This window comes from Podarcis cretensis, assembly GCF_951804945.1.
Source record: "Podarcis cretensis genome assembly, chromosome: 16".
Lineage (NCBI taxonomy): Eukaryota > Metazoa > Chordata > Lepidosauria > Squamata > Lacertidae > Podarcis > Podarcis cretensis.
In genome coordinates this window covers 23,927,209-23,947,668 of record NC_137186.1, presented here as the reverse complement: position 1 = coordinate 23,947,668, position 20,460 = coordinate 23,927,209, and the positions used below count along the sequence as shown (strand labels likewise).

The 20,460-nt window shown below is 43.8% G+C and overlaps 1 protein-coding gene across 11 annotated transcripts in view; it reads right to left on the bottom strand.

Moving 5' to 3' along the window:
- The window catches only part of CIT (citron rho-interacting serine/threonine kinase), a 114,035-nt gene that overhangs the window by 60,871 nt on the left and 32,704 nt on the right, over positions 1-20,460 (bottom strand). For 9 of the 11 annotated variants that reach the window (XM_079956286.1, XM_079956291.1, XM_079956289.1 and 6 more), the window contains 8 exons: positions 17,716-17,818; positions 16,677-16,820; positions 15,743-15,862; positions 15,247-15,426; positions 14,090-14,143; positions 11,096-11,149; positions 5,727-5,867; positions 4,466-4,591 (listed from right to left, as the gene is read on the bottom strand). In XM_079956286.1, coding sequence (XP_079812412.1) covers positions 4,466-4,591; positions 5,727-5,867; positions 11,096-11,149; positions 14,090-14,143; positions 15,247-15,426; positions 15,743-15,862; positions 16,677-16,820; positions 17,716-17,818 — 922 coding nt within the window. The remainder of the gene's footprint in view (positions 1-4,465; positions 4,592-5,726; positions 5,868-11,095; positions 11,150-14,089; positions 14,144-15,246; positions 15,427-15,742; positions 15,863-16,676; positions 16,821-17,715; positions 17,819-20,460) is intronic. The other 2 variants (XM_079956290.1, XM_079956292.1) reach the window with 1 other exon arrangement.

Here is a 20,460-nt window from a genome sequence, read left to right as displayed (position 1 = left end):
GGCAAATGCCTGAAATGCATATTCATGAAAGTATATAAATAGTATGCAGCTGTTTAAACATGTTCTTGAGAAGCCAGCCACTTTAATGATTGTTTTGCAGTATTTCTAATGGCTTTTATGGTTTTCTATTGCTGTATGTCAACCTGAAATTTTATGCGAGGGTGGTATTTAAATACTTTTATAAATAACTCAACAATCTAAGTGAGATATTTTAATCTAAGGCCTGGAATGGAATGCCAGAGCATCTCCTTCTAGGCCACAAAGTGCAGCTTCATATTTAACTTACAATCAGTATTACAGTGTGTATCTGTGTGCTTGTGGGTGTGTCTGGATCCTTCCCAAGTTGAGGAGTAGCCACTTAAAAGTCAATATAAGCTCAGCGGCAAAGATAAATAATTTTAAAGGATTGTTCTTCGCCCGTTACCATAGCCACTGACAGCATCCACCTACACTTCCAAAAAACCTCAGACAAAATGTATACTTGACAATTCTCTCACTTGTCTAGCTTTAGTCTTTTTCAGAGCAGATCTCCCAGTTTGAGCGGGATCTTTTCTTAGTCAAGAGAAACGGTATGGTGCCCATTTCCCCAATAATTTAGGAAGTTTATTTATTTACTTCCTCACCGTTTCCTCCAAAGGGATCCCCAGTTCCCAGGTCTTGAGTTTGCTCAAGAGGAGATAAGAAGATATCCTGATTTGGAACAGCTCATCTAGAGGCATGTGAGAATATATTGAAAGGGAATCCCACCTTTTTTTAAAAAAGTGTGTCTAAAGCTGCTTGCAAACGAGACACATTTCTTTGCCAGTTTGGATAGATCCCCAAAACCACAGCTTGCTCTATAAGCGTGGCGGCTTTAAAATGGAACTTCCGTTTTCTCGACTGCTGTCATCAACACCCTCTATGGCCCATCTACTATATGCACTAGCTTGCAAGGTTGTCAGCATCAACTAGAGAGAGTGAGGATAATTTCCTATGCTACAAAGGCAGCGCTGAGGCTGATCCATCTGGCTGATCCAGTAGTTCATTAAGCAAGAAGGGCCTTTCATTTCTCTGATGTGTCCTTTTCTAACGCCATCATTCATCTGTTGTGCCCTTCCTAATGTCGCCAATGCCTCATCCTTCAAGGGCCACTTCAGATGTGACACATTTCCTCTTTGAAAAGCACTTCTTCGTAGGCAGAAGCATAGAAACTTTGCATGGATATTACCATGCCTATTTTGCAGCATGCACCATCCCTGAACGCTCCATGTATTATGATCTAATACATAAGAGGCTTCACATTTCAGTCCAGAATAGGTAAACAAAATCCAGGAAACTGATTGGCTGATTTCCCCAGGGAGACTTGCCCCCCGCCCACACACACACCTTTTTTAGTTCTAGCTAATGCAATGAGAGGTTAAAAGGTGCAGCTTTTGTCTCAATCTGGTGCGTTGGGACTTAACTGAATTCTGTTCTGAGCTATCCAGCCTGGAATATCACTGAATCACATGGGTCGAGAAGAAGCCTGCAGCCCCACACTAATGAGACAAGGACATGAAACTGCAGTACCCTCCCCTCTGGAAAGGTTTAAGCAGTTCAGACACCTACTGCTGAACCTTTAATTACAAGAAGGTATAGATAACGTTGTTGTTGTTGTTTTTCATTTGACTGCCTACTTAGAAGCAGCTACCTCTTTTATAAATAAAGATGTTCTGGATTTATTTTAGACTTTTCAAACTGTCTTATTGCAAAAGGCTTTATTTATAAGCCTAAGCAGGTTTCATACTATTGAGAGCTATAATAATCTGAGGTCTGAAGAGAAAAGTAGAGGGTGCACAAATTCCTCAAGCTTAGCCCTCCCTCACCCTGAATTTTCTCAAATTAACATTATCATCATCATCATCATCATCATCATCTAGTTTTGTTTTTGCAGCAGCCTTTGGAGGATGATGGCAGTGATCTGCTGAAATAGCTTCTCTACAATTAAGCAGGGATTTTTAAAAAATAAATAATGTTCTGTTCCCTTCCCACCCCTCTTCCCCAGGGAGGCCCGCCTGGCACTAATCTTGCCATCGTTTCAGTGCCAAGCAAATATGTTTTTGTTTTCCTGGGCATTTGGGCCCCACAAATGATACACTCTCTCATTCAATCTGTTTTTAAATCTGTTTATGTGGTTTTATCATTGTATTTTTTACTTGGTTGTAAATTGTTTTGGGGTGCTTGTGTGATTGGGATTAGTAAAGACCTGCTACAGAAGCTAAGACCGTGTGTAGGCGTTCATATACGTTGGGGGCCCTCACAGGGGGGAAAAGACAGTATAACTGTTTCTATAAACAAACAAAAATGAGCAGGCTTATATGCATGTGCCTGAGTGCAGACAGGCATACAACCACAATGAATATATGGATGCACACATAAGCAAATGGAGGATTATGTGCACACACAGATGCATGTCTAAGGATACGAATGGATGAGAGTGAAGCATATGCACCTACACACACACACACACACACACACACACACACACACAGTTTTGGGACAGGAAGACTGATGCAAAACGAATGAATCTGAAACTGCTGAAATGTCCCTGGGCTGATCCTGCAACAACAGCTACAAGCATCTCTGCCTGGCTCCCCAGTGAACAAAATTCATAAATAACAATGATGAGCATCATAAACAAAAAGTGAAACTCATGTACAGCAAAGAAGGAAATCCTTTCTCTCCCATGCACTGAAAAGCATCCAACCATTTATATTTGGAGAGGAAAGAGTTACGATGACTCATTCAGTTCTTCAACAGGGAAGATGCAGCAGACATTGCAACACAGGAGAGGTTGCCAAGACTTCCCAAGCTGGGCTCTGCAGATTTTATTGTCACACAACTCAAAACACAGGATGGGTACAGAGTTTCCGAAACATGTTTTATTTGAGTTCTAGAGCTTCTGTCAAAGCAACTGGAAATTGTAAGTCTCTCTGATGTGGCAAGCAGGCGTTTTGAAATAACGTTGCAGAAAGGGTTCCCATCAAATTCCACTTATAATGGAATGTTAGAGGGCTACCAGGTGAGCGGGCAGGGATTTCACTGTTGTTGTTGTTTAGTCATTTAGTCGTGTCCGACTCTTCGTGACCCCATGGACCAGAGCACGCCAGGCACTCCTGTCTTCCACTGCCTTCCACAGTTGGTCAAACTCATGTTCGTAGCTTCAAGAACACTGTCCAACCATCTCGTCCTCTGTCGTCCCCTTCTCCTTGTGCCCTCCATCTTTCCCAACATCAGGGTCTTTTCCAGAGAGTCTTCTCTTTTCATGAGGTGGCCAAAGTATTGGAGCCTCAGCTTCATGATCTGTCCTTCCAGTGAGCACTCAGGGCTGATTTCCTTCAGAATGGATAGGTTTGGTCTTCTTGCAGTCCATGGGACTCTCAAGAGTCTCCTGGGACCTATATTATTTCTGACCAGCTCTGCCTAGTTCCCTCAATGTAGCCACATCAAAGGCCAGGAGAGCATGAATAAGATAAACTTATGTGCACCTCACTTAGCTGTGCCACAGCTATCTCGCATGGGTGCAATTTGTCTGGTTGCACTGCAGCATGGGCACTATAGTGTACTGCAGATTACCTGTGACAGGATGCAGATGATTTTGGCCTATGTCTTGGGGACAACCCAGGCACAGTCTCCAGGTCAGGGCTCACACGGTTGCATACTCCTCCATTCAATAAGGTTCCTTTCTTAAGAACATGAAAGTTACAGGTCTCTCTGTGCTGCTACTCAGCAGCTGACATTCAGAGGCACATCTTGAGACATGTACTTGGGTTTAAAGTGGGATTAAAAGCATCTAAAACCAGATTTGCAGGGAAGGAGGACACTGGCACAACCTTGTCCCTAACATGCTAGTTTGCTATGTGGAGCAATTCCTTTATTTTTGTACTAAAGAACATTCCATCATGTGAACCACGGTGCGAAGTGGTACATCCCATACATAGATAGATCTCATTGAGAATTAGGCACTAGTGAATCAAGGCTAAGAGAATCTGGACCCCTAATAATATACAATGTCAGTCTGACTATGTGTCAGCCCAGAAGAGACAGAGAACAGGAAGACAGCCTCTGGGCCCCGCCTTGTTACAAAAAGCAGCTATAGATTAATTGGAAAAAAAATATCCAAGGCCTTCTACCAGCTTCCATGTGTCTACAGTTTGCCGTCAGCCACTGAGAAGCCAGGTGGACTCTTCTTTCTGCCACAGAACCACAGTCGTGTTACATCTGCACAAAAGGCCTCCTACACTAAATGTTCAGCCCTGAACCAAGCACCCAAGAATCTGCATGAAATCCCTTCATTTGGTTTCACCTGGCTCCGGCTACGCATTTTAACCTCTAGAAAAAAACTTTTAAAAATGTTAACACTTCCCACTGCATCTTATGGCACCAGAAACGGTGCCCACTATCCCACTCCAGTCTCCCAGTCTACCATTTTGTAATCACTACCCACCAAAATTTTATCCGCCATCTGCTGGATCTGCTGAGATTTCGTCTGGATGTCTTCCTTCAGTCGGTTCTCTCTGCGTTCAACCGTTTCCAATCGCTTCACTTGGTTCTCCAGAGAATGGCGCCTTTCCTGTCCAACATTCAGGAAAGCAGAATTGAGGCTAAAGGAGCCCTGGGTGTTCACACAGCAAGTAGCAGTCACAGTAGAACCATTTCAGTACCACTCCCTAAATTACATACCCACCCCCCCACTTAAAGTTTAATTTAAAAAGCAAATCCAGCAAAAAATAAGAATTCTTTAGAGAAAAAACAGTACTTGAACACAGAAACAAGGATAAATATTGTTTGCTTTAAAAACAAAAACACAATTCTTTCATTTGATACAACATAGTCCAGTTCAGATATAAAAATAAAGGGTGGTTTATGGCAGGTGTGGGGGACACTTTGCTGAACTAGTAAAGGTAAAGGGACCCCTGACGATTAGGTCCAGTCGTGACCGACTCTGGGGTTGCGGTGCTCATCTCACTTTATCGGCCAAGGGAGCGGCTGACGCCGTTTACCTTCCCGCCGGTGCGGTACCTATTTATCTACTTGCACTTTGACGTGCTTTCGAACTGCTAGGTTGGCAGGAGCAGGGACCAAGCAACGGGAGCTCACCCCGTCATGGGGATTCGAACCACCGACCTTCTGATCGGCAAGTCCTAGGCTCTGTGGTTTAACCCACTGCACCACCCGCATCCCTGTTGCTGAACTACAACTCCCATAATCGCTGGTCATTGACCATGCTTGCTAAAACAAAAGAAGAGCCTGCTGGATCAGGCCAATGGTCCATCTGGTACAGCATCCTGTTCTCACAATAGCCAACCAGATTCCTATGGGACACCCACAAGCAGGACCACAGAACTCCCCATCCTTCATTTCCAGCAACTGGCATTCAGAAGCATTATTGCCTCCAACTGGGCAGGTAAAGCATAACCATTGTAGGTAGTAGTTATGGAGGGTCAGTGGTTCCTCACCCCGCATCTATGGTTACAAACACAAGCCAATATAAGTCTCAGACACACAGAAGAGGGGTTTAATAAACCTTCCATTCCTGGTTTAGTCTAAACAGTAGCTTCCTATTTCAACCAGACTCAAAAAGCCTGACCTGTACAACCCACAGGGAGTTAAATAAGCCAGGATATCAAACAAGGATGGGATTTGGTATGCCTGAAGTGGACTTTCCAGTTACTCAAACATCTTAAAAGTTAAAAGCTTTTGCCAACCTCTGCTTCGAGCAATTTCTTTTTCATGCCTTCGTTAGAGTCTTCCCGGTTTTGCAACTTCTCCAGTTCTTTCTCAGCTCTTTCTTTCGCTTGGCGTATGTTCTGAAGGAGTTCAGTGGCCTCCGAGCTGGCTTTCATTGCCTTGAAGAATAGGCAGAATAATGCTGAAGTTTTTAACGTGTATAAGATTGCAAGCGCCAATATTCAGCATTCCAGTAACAACTTAATGAAGCAGCTAATCAGTGACAGAATTTGATACTATGTTTTGTGTGTGTGAAATAAGCATTCAAAGCATTGTTCTCTGCATTACTTTCAAACTCTGAACACTGTACTAGAATATTGCTGACAGATGCTTAGAAAGTTGAGGTAATTTTAATCTGTTTTAGTATTTTAACTTTCACATGTTTTAAAGTAGGGTTGTAAATTTTTTTATTGATCTTACTGTTATATCTTTTGTAAACCACTTTGAGTTTTTTACAGTCAAGCATTGTCTAAATTTTATTATATCTATCTATCTATCTATCTATCTATCTATCTATCTATCTCCACACAAGTTTCCAGAAATTGAACTAGACTTCTTGACCCAAGTAGTAGTACACACATTTAGGTTAGAAAACCTTAATGGGAGCATTAATATAATTGCATGGCAGATGAGCAGACTTTCCAATTTACTCAGTGTTCACCTGTTATGCTTGCTGCAATTTATGGCAACTGCCTTTGCTTTAATTTGTCTGGGAGAGGGAGGCACCAATGGGAAAGTGACATGGAGAAGAGAAGGCAACTGACTGCTAGGCTCTGACGTAGGTTGGTGGAGCAGCTAGTTTTGGGAAGGCCCTAGCTAAACAAAACACATCTTAAGCAGAGCATGACAAGGCTTCTTAAACCTCCATTGAATGACTGCAGTGCAAAGTGCTTCTACACCTAATACCAGAACAACTCACACGGGGCGATACCCACCTTCAAATAAGATTGTAGCATTTCTGCTCAACCTGAAGCAGCCAGCAACACACCCCTGCAAAAGTGCAATACTGTACATCTTCTTAATTACTCATTAGTGTGACAGGTGCTGTTGCTCCTCCAGCCTGATAATGAAGCTTATGTAATCCAACACAAACCTTTGTGAATATGCTGGTCAGCTTGCCCACAGTAAATGAATGACTAACCAGAAAGTAATTAAATCTGAATTACTACAACTAAGAGCATCCCTTTTGCAGAACTGGAAAAATATAGCTGTAAAATAGCAGACACATGTATGTTTTGACATTCCCCACATGTATGTTTTGACATTCTGATATTGTATCTTTTCATCTTTGCATAGCTGGGAAAATATCCCCCAAATGCCCAAAATTACCCTGGACAATGAAAGTTAGGCTGAAATTTTACTGTCCGTTTGACAACTGGAAGCACCTGTGGCCAATCTGTGGCCCATATTTAACTCTTGCGAGTGCCCAATGTAGCTCCAACGCCACAGCTACTGACTTCAGTGCACCTGCCCTGCCTGCCCTCTTGTGGTCCAACTAATCTAGAAAGCTACATTTCCTGTTTCCAGGCCCAGAGTGCTCCTGGTATGCTGCATGGTCAGACAGCATCACAGCTTGGTGTTCTCTGTTCAGATTTTGAGGAAGAAGGTGTGACCGAAGTGAGATCAGAGTTGAAATGGGGGAGTCAAAGCCCAATCCAACCTCCCCTGTGTGTCCTTGCCATGCCCCCCCCAAATGCAAAAGTGAGAATGAGCTGCGGCTCTGCTCCAGCCACACCCACTACCACGCTATGCCATGCCTTATCTTTCAACATGTACAGAGACTTCCGGGTTAGCGCCTCCGGTAATGGCGGAATTCCTCTGATCGGGAGGAATTTGCTTCGTAGGAATCCGGGTCTGGCCGCCACGGCGAAGGCGGAGACCCACTAGAAATCACAGGCGGGTGAAGCCTGTGAACGTGGGATTCGGCTGGCATCTTTTGCGCCTCCCCTACTCGCGGGGAAACCCAGTTTTGGGGATCCGGAGCGACATGGGGTGAGCGGCGCGGTGTTTCGAATTGGCTGCTTCTTCCACGGAGCAAAGCCGCATAGCTGTTGCTGGAGAGCGCTGACTTTTTCCTGTGGACAATTTGATCTTAAAGCATCTACCCGTGAGTAGAGTGGAGAATTGGATTTTTAAACGTCTTAATTTGGTGCCAAACGGGGAGGTCTAAAACAGGAAGTCCACCTTCCCCTTTTGTAAATAGATTGAAGCAATGAGGATGCAAGCTGAAGTCTCGGAAAGCCTATTGTAAAGGACTAAATTTCCATCAGTAAAAAATACTAAACCCCCCTTGGTGGCAGGAGAAGAGGGGGGAAAGTCTTGGGCTGAGTATACCTGCAGGAGAGAGCGAACAGAGTTAATATACCACCGCTCTGATCCTGGAAACAGGCTGCCAACAGTACTGACCGTGATTAGAACGTTCACTGACAGTTAGTTAAATAAGAGGAATACATTGTTTCCATGGTCTCCATCTGCGTTTAAAAAGGAGTAAAAGTAACAGAAAATTGAAACTAACTTTATTGTTTGAATTGAGCGTAAAAGAACTAATACAAATAGAAACTGTTTCCCTCTAGAGGAACTGTTTCCCTCTAGAGGAAGCTTTTGAAACTGTCATAAGAGTTGAGCTGGGGGAATTTCCAGCTGCAAGATAAAAACCTGTGAGATTCTGGGGACCTTGAATCGGTTAAGAATGTTGACAGAAGAGGCCTTAGTGGTTCTATTATGTAAGATAAGTGACTCACTGGAACAGCTTCACAAAAAGGTGGATGTGGTAACTACCGAAATTGACAATTTGGGACAAAAAGTGAACACCAATATAGAAACTATTCAGAAACTGACACAGGAATCTACTTTGACATGGCAAACTGCGGAGAAGACTAGGGAGAAAGTTATTGCTGTTGAACCTAAAGTAACACAATTGGAGAGAGAGAGAGAGCCCCAGCCTTACAGATAAAATTTGATGACCATAAGTTGATGCCTGCTATGACTGAATTTAAAGAAAATCATATTTCGAGGATCAGAGCCCTACCTGAACTGGAGAAGGAAAGTTTGATAGATTTCCTTACACAGGAATTTGATGACTTTTGGGACCGGGACTTGGGTCAAGAAGAGATTAAAACTGTGAGGGCTCTCGGACTTGGAAGAGGAGGGAAAAAAGAGAAGAACAAAATAAGAGACTGTTGGAACTACCAGAGGAACTTAGAAGAACAACAGTCAAGAGTGGAAATTTTGAAAGACGTCCTGAAATACCTTTCGGATCTTAGATTTAACTACGGAGATTTGGTTGCCCTGTCGAGAAGGAATAAAATCATCTTTAGGTGGGAGTTTCCCCGAGATCTACTCTTTAGTCTCAAAGGAAGGAAAATGAAAATAAGATCAGTGGAAGACAAAGTAAAGTTCATGTATAAATATGAAGAAGACTCACAGAAGGGACTTGGAAAAGAGTTAAGAGCATCACCAGGTTGATGGACTATAGGGAATTGGCGGATATGACTGGCAGAATAGGGCTCTGATCCTCGAAATCTGATTTTCTTTAAATTCAATCATAGCAGGCATCAACTTATGGTCATCAAATTGCATCTGTAAGGCTGGGACTCTCTCTCTCTCCAGGGAGAAGAGTCGGTGGAAGAAGATTGGAAAAAGTTTAAAGACTCTTTATAAAAATATTGTAAAATTAGTGAGTGTTAGAAAAATGTTGGAAAGGAGCTATATGGCTTTAGTAGAAATGTTACAAGGAATTAAGTACAAATAGATTATTAGAGTATTAAAGGGAAAATAAAGTTAAAATATGTTAAGACAATTATATATTAAAGGGAAAAATAAGGTTAGAATAAGTTAAGATAAATTACAGGACAGAAAACAGAGGAAGATGGAAAGGAATTGCTGAAACAGTTAATTAAAGTGGAATACAAAAAGGGAGGTGTGAGGAGGTCGCTGAAACAAGTAAATAAAAGTTAAGATACTGAACTTATTAGATGTGTTTTAAATTGTGTTTGTTTGGTTTTGTTAATTTAATGTTTGGGGGTTGGTGTTGTGTGGTGTTTTTGTTTTTGTATTGTATTGTTTTGTTTAAGTCTTTGTCTTTCTTTTGCAGTCTTTAAAATGTTAATAAATATTATTTTTTAAAAAATAAAAAAATATCTTTCAACATGTACGCAGCACTTCGAAATATTTTGGATGCTCTACAGGTGATAAACAGCAACAACTCTAACTCATGAAGCAGGTTAGGAAATTAGCGGCTTGTCTCAGGCAAGAACAGCCAGGACTCCTTAGCCTAAGTCTCTACACATATCCACTGTGTAATGGCAGTTCCTTCCTCTGCAAGAAGCCTAATGCAAAGGGGAAACACTCAGCAGAGAGGTAGGCTTATGTTGGTGGCAAAAGTGTCCATGCATTTTGCAACCACATGTGTACAATTGCATTATGAAGTTCGAGGCAAGGTTTGCTGTTCAGCTGTAAACTGGCATGTTATTTGCATGGGATTACAGGAGTTCTTTTTGGCCTTTGCACAGTAATTACAGATAAAAGGAAATAGGGATTTTTTTCCCTTTTTTAAAAAAACAACCTTTAAAAAAGTATATGGAGAAAATAGAAGGTGAATTGTGAGTGGTTTGTGTGCCTTTGTTTCCATGGGAAATGGCTCTCTCTGTGTGCCCCCGATAGCTTTCCACCAGCCCAATGTAGACATCATGAAAAAGGTCCACACCCCTACATGAAACACACACACAGGTTCCCTGTACAAGAGAAATTAAGTTCAGTTTTAGTATCTCATTAGTGCTGAACGTGTCTCAGATTGCTCAGGGGCTGCTCTAAAAGGCTTCACACTTTGTATGCAAAGTTCCAGAACAGATGCAACATCGTCCACAAATTATGATTTGGCACCCACCCCATTCATGAAAAGTAGATCCAAATTAAGCAGTCGCAATCTGTTGCTGCTTCAGGGTTCATTCTATTTTTATAATGTGGCCCCCAGTACTGAAAAAGCTCACACCTGGTGCAGAGCGCCTGATCCGGCTTTCCAAAGTTAAATCTCTACCAAACATTCCAATTCTGGCTCAGCTTCGGTTTTAAAAATAAACATAGGATGACATGTTGTGAAGAGGAGAAAGCACTGAGATCATCACGATTTTGGATCCCAATCCCCCACCCTTCTTCTCCCTTTCCTACCCAAAGCACAATGACTAATTCTGTTTTTGAACACGAGACACCACTCCTCCCCTCCTCTGCATTACGGCTTGCTGCTAAGTCGAAGGAGGAGGTGTATAAACTGCACAAGAAGCGACTCACAACTTTTAACTCACACGCAAAAGCAATCAATTCTCTTAACAGGCACCTATCCAAACCTTACCTTTGTCAGCTTCTCTTGTAGCTCCTGGATTTTGACCTGCTGTTCCGCATTCACCTACAAGGAAGAAAGAGGCGTGGAAATACTAGGTAGTGTAATGCTACATTGAATCATTTCAGTCCAATGACTGCAGTCCCCCCGCACTCTCACATGACGCTTTCTTAAAGCAGGTCCTCTTGACTAAGGCATCCTCCTCCTGGGTGCTGTTGAATTACAGCTCCTATCAATCCCAGCTGACATAGCCAATGGTCAGGGATGATGGGGGCAGAACTTCAGCAATATCTGGAGAGTACCGTGTCAGTTACCCCAGTTGTCCAATGAAATATGGAGAACAAAAAGGGACCCAGTTTGATTCTGGTTGGCTAGCAAAATATTTCTGGGAAGGGTGCAAAGTTTCTCTTTGCAAGGTGGAAAATACTGAGGGTTGGTGAAAAGCCATTTGGGAATATGGAGCATTCATTACATTTCTGGCAATAAGCCATGTTTGGAAAGAAACACCTAGAAGGACCAGAGGTCTAAGGAAAATAGGGTTTGGCTGGTTGCTTATCTACCAACAACACTGCCCACTTGTTCTCCTGCTGCCCCTGGGCCCAATCCTCACTTCAACCAAGGAAAGGAAATGACAGCCAAGTGAGCTGGCAGAGATGGCTGCTGCTCTTTCTCACTCCCATTGCTTGATCTACTTTGCCCTCCCTTCTTGACCAGAGGAAGAGAATAGGAGGCAAAAGTGAAAAGGAATAGCAGTAGAGCCAGAGGCTCAGCGATGCCTACCCAGATGCCAGCTCTGCACCTAGCAAGATTTCAGGGATTGGCAAGACGCTGATGAGTGTGCACAGGGGGAAGGGGGGTTGAAATCTGACTCGGGAGAGGGGGCAGTGAGTTGTGGAGAACTGTTGTTGCCAGGAGGCAAGAGTAAGGCTGGGAAGGCTTCAGAGCTGGAGGGTGGAGCACAGGATAGGTCAGAAGAAAAGGAGGAAGAGGCAAGTCAGGCAACTGAAGAGCCAGGAGATTCTTCACCCTCTCCTGCACCATTGTTTCCTAGAACCAGGAGGGGATTGAAGAGGGGTGAGCAGAGGAACCTTCCACACAGGCATATTGGCTACATGTGCACAGTCCATCGGGGGGAGGTATATAAACTGATAGAGGGAGAGTGGCCCCCTGTCGCTGCAACTGTTCCATTGAGTGACGACCTGGGAATAGCTGCCTTGACACCAGTCCTATGCATGGGCATTCAGATCCATAGAAATGAGTATGTGTCAGCTTTGATAATAGGGAGTTAACTATCTGCTTTGTCCACTCCTTTGGCTGGGGAGTGCCTTTGGCACAAACCTATGTCTCCTTGGCACTGCAGACCACAGTACTCCAGTACTAAAGGTTAAGGTACCCCTAACCATTAAGTCCAATCACGGACGACTCTGGAGTTGCGGCGCTCATCTCGCTCTATAGGCCGAGGGAGCCGGCATTTGTCCGCAGACAGCTTCTGGGTGATGTGGCCAGCATGACTAAGCTGCTTCTGGCGAACCAGAGCAGCATATGGAAACGCCATTTACCTTCCCACTGGAGCGGTACTTATTTATCCACTTGCACTCTGACGTGCTTTTGAATTGCTAGGTTGGCAGGAGCAGGGACCAAGCAATGGGAGCTCAACCCGTCACAGGGATTCAAACCGCCACCTTCTGATCGGCAAGCCCTAGGCTCTGTGGTTTAGAACCTCAGCGCCTCCCGCGTCCCTAGGACTCCAGTACTACCAGCCCCTTATTTCTGGCATTCACTTCACAGTTCAGCTTTCTCCTTGGACGCTCCTTTCTTCACCTTCCTGCCCGTTTTCTCTGGCCTCAGGGTTTCAGTCTACTGCCGTACCCTTTACCACCCCAGCTTTCAGCTAGCTTCCCTATCAATTCAGAAGCAGCACTCTTGCCTCCATCCCTTCCTGCTAACACACTGGCATACAGGGGTTTCTCCCTATAGCACCTCATTTTCTCAACTCCAGATCTCTGTTGCATATGCCTACCCTTCCTTAACGTTCCTGGGTGGTACCCAACTAAACAGCTCCACTAGCACCATGAGTTTCAGCTGTGCAATGGAACGACCCTGCCCCCTTTTCTCCTTGTGTGCCCCTAAACTTGTTCCAGGAGCTCTCCCAACCCCCCAGAGCAGATTTATGGGGTAGGCAAAGGGAAGAAAGGGCACGGAAGTCACCTAAAACTCATTGTATTAGAAGAGCTGTTTAGATGGATAGCTCTCCATTTCTCAGTAAATTGTCAAGTATAATTTGCTTCTCTCATCCACCCACTCTGCCTCTGGGTTCTCCTACCCACTAAGTATCCCTAACTTGGAGATTTCTTTCTCTTGAACTTTCCAGTCTTCTGCCCTGACCTGCCCACACAGCTTGTGCCTGGCCCTAAGCCAGCTGCTGCAAGTTCATTTCAACTCACAAACGTTGAAATGCCACAAAGAGTACAAGATGGGCAAGTGCTCTTAAGCAGCTAGAGTTTTCACAAAGACATCACTACAGGGCATCAACACAGCACAGAGGGTTAAGATGTTTCATCACCCACACTGCTTACCACAAAATCCCCATGAATTAGAATACAGTGGTACCTCGGGTTAAGTACTTAATTCGTTCCGGAGGTCCGTTCTTAACCTGAAACTGTTCTTAACCTGAAGCACCACTTTAGCTAATAGGGCCTCCCGCTGCTTCCGTGCCTCTGGAACACGATTTCTGTTCTCATCCTGAAGCAAAGTTCTTAACCCTAGGTACTATTTCTGGGTTAGTGGAGTCTGTAACCTGAAGTGTCTGTAACCTGAAGTGTATGTAACCCAAGGTACCACTGTATACATTTTCTTACATATATACATCTCCCAAGTGCCGGGGCCGGGAGGGACACCACCTATTGATCAGGCCTACTTCAAAATCAAACCACAAAATCACTAAATGAAAAGCCCATTGAATTCATACTGGGGTTCTATCAGTACAAAACACCCAGAGGAACATACCTTCTCCAGTTTGGAATACAGCTCTCCTACTTCCGTTTTCCCTTGATCTTTAACCTTTAAAAGCAAAGATGAAAGAAAGATGAACCACCCAGCCACAGGACTCAGATCAGACACCGCAGTATGAGCAGCAGTTCCTCAGTTTCAAAGCTGTCTCAATCTGTTCTTTCTTCAAACGAACATTAGAAAGTGCAGCTCTAAATGGGTCATGTTTTTTTTAAAAAAAATATTACTGGTATTTAAAATGAATAAATGGGGTCAAAATAAAAGTGCTGCGGTTCCAAACTGCCAATGAATCATGTCTGTAGATCCATTATTAAGTTATGCTAAGAGGAAGGGGCTAAATTGATAAAGAGTGGTGAGAATGGACTCCTTCCTTTTGGAGAACAGGAATTCTGGAATAGATGTATCTATTCCAATTAATTTGCACAAAACTTTTCCCCCATGAACCCTTGATAGGCAGGCAAGAAAAACGGACTGGTAACAGAGAAAAAAGTAGATTACTAATGACTATCAGATTTCTTGGGTATTTTTTTAAACCATTGCTGCTCCGTATCATGCTATATTTCTACTCATTAACAAAATTAAAAGTCTGAATTTCTACCAAAGCCATGTTTTTTTTATTTGCAACCATATGAAGAGGCTGCTGGATCAGGCCAATAGCCCATCTAGTCCAGCATCCTGTCCTCACAGTGGCCAACCAGATGCCTGTAGGAAGCCCACAAGCAGGATTCAAGCACAAGACCATTCTGCCCTACTGCAGTTTCCAGCAACTGGTACAGTGGTACCTCTAGTTACGAACTTAATTTGTTCCGGAGGCCCGTTCTTAACCTGAAACTGTTCTTAACTAGAGGCGTGCTTTTGCTAATGGGGCCTCTTGCTGCCGCTGCGCTGCCGGAACACGATTTCCATTCTCATCCTGGGGCAAAGTTCTCAACTCGAGGTAACTCTACCAGGTTAGCGGAGTCTGCAACCTGAAGCGTTTGTAACTCGAGGTACCACTGTATTTGGAAGCATTGCTGCCTCCACCTTTGGAAGCAGAGCAGAGCAATCATGGCATGCAAACGAAACCTAATGAAGTCGAATCTATTCTCAATACACTGGTGTGAGGAGCAAGACTGCCAAAATTAACCCCCAAAACAGAATTATAGTTCCCTGACCTTAGCTACCTTCTGGAGCCTGTTGTGACATTCTGTGGCTTTACGTTTGAACTCTTCAGCAGCCAATCGGGACTCTCTCAATTCCGATTCATAAAGATCACTCCGTCTGCGAGCTGAAATGAGGTCTTCTTCTAACTGATTCATCATTAGCCTCATCTCTTCTACCTGAGCCTGATACTCCTGTGGGAGGAAGTGGGGTGTCACACACTTCAGAAAGAACAAAGGGGAAAATGGCAACCAGGCAGTTGTGTAAGGAAAAACACAGAGGGAGGAAGCACACACAACCATACAGAGTGAAACACATTTTTGCTGAACACAAAAGTTATGTCCCCTTTCATTTAAAAAAGATGTGTATATATGGAAAGCCACACATGAGAGAGAAAAGAGTTTTTAAACTCCACCAACACCCTGGATCTATTCCTAGTGTGAGGACTGGCTAGCACAAGCCAAAGCTATCACCAGCCACTACATTCCTCTGAGAAGTAGCTACACACACCTGTTCTTTGATTTCCTGAAGCTTCCGGCTCTGTTCCCTGATATCGTGAAGGAGCTGCAGTGCCTTGTCATCCTCCTGAGACACTTCCATCCGAGCCTGCTCCAGACTTCGCTTTAAGCTCTGCAAAAGCGCAACGTTTAATACACAGCCACTTTGCATGCAGCTGCACCAAGGAAAATGTTATCAGTTATGGAGAAAAAAACACACCAACAGGACAGCAAAACCCAAAGCTTGCATCTTAGCTTCTGTTCAGCTCCAGTCTCCTGCCTCGACAGCAACAAAAGAACATGTCCACTTGAATGAAATATGGTATGTTGTTTAAAAAAAACACCATTTTGGAGTGCAATTTAAAGAGCTACATGAGCAAGGAGGACACCGGCAACTATCCCTGTTAAAGTACAGAATGGAGAAAGGATCTGCTATTGAGCTGTGGCCTATTTATGAACACAAGGTTCAATCTCTTGACACCTCCAGTTAGACCAAGAATTCCTTGGAAAGTCAAAGTATTGGTAGTTTCAGATATGCTAATACTACAAAAAGAAAAGGATCAATGTAAGAAGATTCTTTGCACAGACTTCCCTACCAGTGTCAAATAAATGCTTCTGAATCATGACTACCTTGCTTCAGATATGGTTAAGGAAATAGTCCAAAGTATGTAAACTCCAACAAGCACCATATCCGCTGCTATCTTCTGCATGGAAGACTCAGGCTAAATTTCCTTTGCCTTCTCTGCCACTGTCAACTTATCAGGTCATTAATGAATTAAAACCATGTAACAGGCTTACAGTGCTTTGGCAATTAACCACCCCTATTTAATTAAGACAACTATCCTTCTTAAGCTCCCTCTGCCATATGCCTTACTGAGACATCCATAACAGAAAGGTTTTAGACCAACGGAAGTCAGTGACTTCAGGGGGAACAGGTAGAGGCTCACACTGCATTCTGTGATGTAGGTAGCCAGGTCCTGCTCAAGGAGGGATCGCTGGGTCTCGGAGGCTTTCAGTTCCACCTCCTTTTGGCTAAGTACAGCCTCCACCTCCGATACTCTGCGGTGCAAGCGCGTCATTTCCTGCTCCATCTGCAACAAACATTAAAAGGTTTAAAAGCATTTTCCAAGGGTCTACGAGCAGACAAAGGGTCGATGCACAACTCGGGAGGAAAATCTGTCTCTGGAAGAGAGACTAGGCTAGAATTCTGTTTAAATTCAAATACCATGGTTCTGCTCCTGGGAATTCACAGTTCCTTCTCAAGGAAAGGCAGTAAGTCTAAGTCACCCCATTCATTCAAGCCGCTTGTTCACATTCAGTCACTCTTCGAACCCCAGTTAGCAAAGAAGCCACAATCATTTTTTCACCTGATTATTTTTTTTTCTCCAGAGATGGGTCACTTTAGCTTTATCCCAAATCCATGTTGGACCAGAGGAGGGCTTCCCCCCATGTCCTTCTGAGGGATCAAATGTCAAGTCCAGCACGGAACAGAAAGAGAAGTAACTGCACACTCTTTAAAGTCTCTCAAAACAAAGAGAGGGGTTTAAAATGTATATCCCAGTGAGTTTTCTTTCAGCAACAGTTCTCACTGTCAAATCAATGAAGCGGCAACAGTTACATAAGCAGAAACCGAAGGACGAAAAGAGGAAAAGAAGAAGCAGAAGAAGAAGAGAGACTTCGTAGCATTCAGAACAGAACCGAAGCTGCTGAGCATTTGATGGAAGAAGAAATGCCACCTGCTGGAAACCACTGCCGTCACCGCCAGGCCAAGCAAAGGTCTAGAGAAAATCCAGAGCCTCCTTTTGTTATAAAATTAATGGGTCTAGAAACAGACATGACCTAAACTCATCTCCCTCATCTAACTGGTGAGGAGGAAACTGCTCCACCGAAGCTGTGGACCCATCAGCAGCATCTGGTAGGTCCTTTGGCATACACAGGTTGAAGATCCCTGGAGCAAGGTGGGAGGCTGGCCATGTAAATAAATACCTTGTGGCACTTATCCTGGGTGTCTTGCAGCTCTTTACTCTTAAGAAGGATTTTCTTTTCCATGGAGTTAATCTTGGCTGGAGAATCCAAACCCAAAGCAGACCTTTAAAGAAGAAAAAAAGAACCCCAAATAATAATAATAATTTGCACATATATATGTGCCACCACACCAGAGCAGTCTAAATGGTTTATAAAAAGATCATTACAAACACACACACACAAACCCCAAAAAACTGGTGTTATCTAACTTCAACTCAGAGCAGGCCCATTGAAATTAATGGATCCGAGTTAGTCAGACTATTTTCAGTGGCTCTACTCTATATATGATTATCATTGAATGCAACTCTGAATATCAGATAATACAACAAAAGCAAAAACCTAGCAGCACATTTTGATTACCTTTACAGTCAGGTAAATTACTTAGTAACCTGGCCACCACATACTTTTTGTTGGGGACAGTCTATAAGAGACATTATTCATGGAAGATTACTTATGGATATGAGCTGAGAGCTGGGAGCTGTTTCCTCCCAGACATTCCCAACTCCCATAATCCTTGGCCATTGGCCATGCTGGCTGGGCCTGATGGGAGTCCAAAACCCCTGGAGGACCCACAGGTCCTTCCTCACCCCACCCCAAAGGATGCAAAGACCCACCAGAACATTGTTGGGATAGGTTGCAAGATGAATGCCCTAGTTACAAGAGCTGAGCCACTTTATGTTGCTATTAAGCATCACATAAAGACTTTTTTTTCTGGGAAAGGTGGGTATATTATTATTTTCACAATGGCCATCACAATACATGGCAATCTTTATGGCTGCAATTTAGAAGCCAGTCAAAGGAAGTAATGGGAAAGACATGAAAAAGGTGTTGCTAAGATAGAAAGACCCCATGGGGTTTTCAACCATTAAGCACAACCTCCACTTAGAGTACATTATTGAGGTCTAACCTAGAGGCATTACTAGTAGCTTGCACAGTATTTGTTAGCATTAGAAGAGCAAAGTGGTAAAACTCTTCATGAGGAAAAAGAAACATCCAGAGATGTGCTTGATGGCTTGAGAAAGACTGGCCTGGTTCAGACATCACCATCTCAGTGTGATAGACCAGGCGTGGGGAACCTCTAGCCCTCTAGATGCTACTGAACTACAGTTCCCATTATCCCTGGCCATTGGCCATGCTTGTTGATGCGAGTTGTAGTTCATTTCTCCACAACTGCCCCTTACAACCTAGCATGCAGCTCCCAGAAGGTTGCCCATGTGGGAATGTGATCCTCTGACTCAAAAAAATACTAGCTATCCCAACCCCTATACAACGTTGTTGTCTAAAAAAAAAAACAATCAAAACCTACTCTACATGCCAGCACTGCAGAGGGCAAACACTGAAATATTCTTTCTGGAACTGGAGCTATTTGTTGTTAGACACTTTGTATATTAAGAACTAGATTGATAAAACATGTTTATACTCCCCCGCCCATCCATGAATGCTTACCATAATAAAAGGAAAAGGAAACCACAACATGCACACACAAAAGCTATTCACAGCAGCACAGTTTATTTAACTAGGCAATTAATAAACTGGTTGTAGATCCCTGGAGCGAAGAGGGAAGCCAGCCATGGAAATAAATACCTTGGGGTAGTTTGAATAGCAAATGCTTAATACTAGAGGAATTTGCAGAAGCACAAATGCAAAGAAAAAGCAGGTCGCCTGTCCATACACATACACTTGCCAAGGTGCCATTGGTCACTACCTTCTTTTTGTCAGATAAGAGCACCCCAAAAGTGTGGCAGCTCCCCCAACTTCAAGGTTTCCCTGACTTTGGAGTTTCTATGAGGCTTGCTGCAACATTAGGGAGAGTCCCTGCCTTTCTCCAGACTCCAGTTGGGCTTGACCGACAGCAAGTCATACTGACATCTTCTGAGCCTCCCCCCCATGGCCCAACGTAACAGGGACACACGTCCCAGTCTCCTCTCCACACAACTATGAATGGGGGGAGGGGGCATCTGCCACACCGAGCCTTCAAAGTTTACCTATGTCATTACAAACGAGAGCTTGCTTTGCTCTCTCAGAGGAATGGACAGAACCAACGGTGAAAGCACTTTGGTTGGTTAACAGAACCAATTGCTATCAGTACAGTTATACCTCTTGTTACGTTTGGTTCAGGTTAAATCTTTTCTGGTTGCGTCCCACAGCAACCCGGAAGTACCGGAAAGAGTTACTTCCGGGTTTCGCTGCCCGCACATGCGCAGACGCTCAAAATGATGTCATGCGCATGCACAGAAGCGGCGAATCAAAACCCGCGCAGATGCGGGTTGCGTTCTGATCATGTTGCGAACGGTGCTCCGGAACGGATCCCTTTCGCAACCAGAGGTACCACTGTAATTTGGTGAAATAGAATGTTTTTTCCATGAAGGCCTGCCAAACCATACCCCAGGTTAACTTTTGGGCAGTAGGCAACTTGAGATTTTTATGTTTGTTTCATCTTAGTTACTGCTTTGGTGATATCATTGTGTTACTGTTATCCTGCTTATGCACAAGTATGTAAGAGCGGCCCTACTGGATTGGGCCAAAGACCCACCTAGTCCAGCATCTTGTTCTTACAGTGGCCAATCAGATGCCCATGGAAAGTCCATAAGCAGGACACAAACCCCCAAATATTACTCTTCCCTCTTGTGATTCCTACCAGTATATGTACTTCCAGCTCCTGCTTTCCTAAGTTCATGCTTCCACCTTCCTTATCTAGGCCTTCAA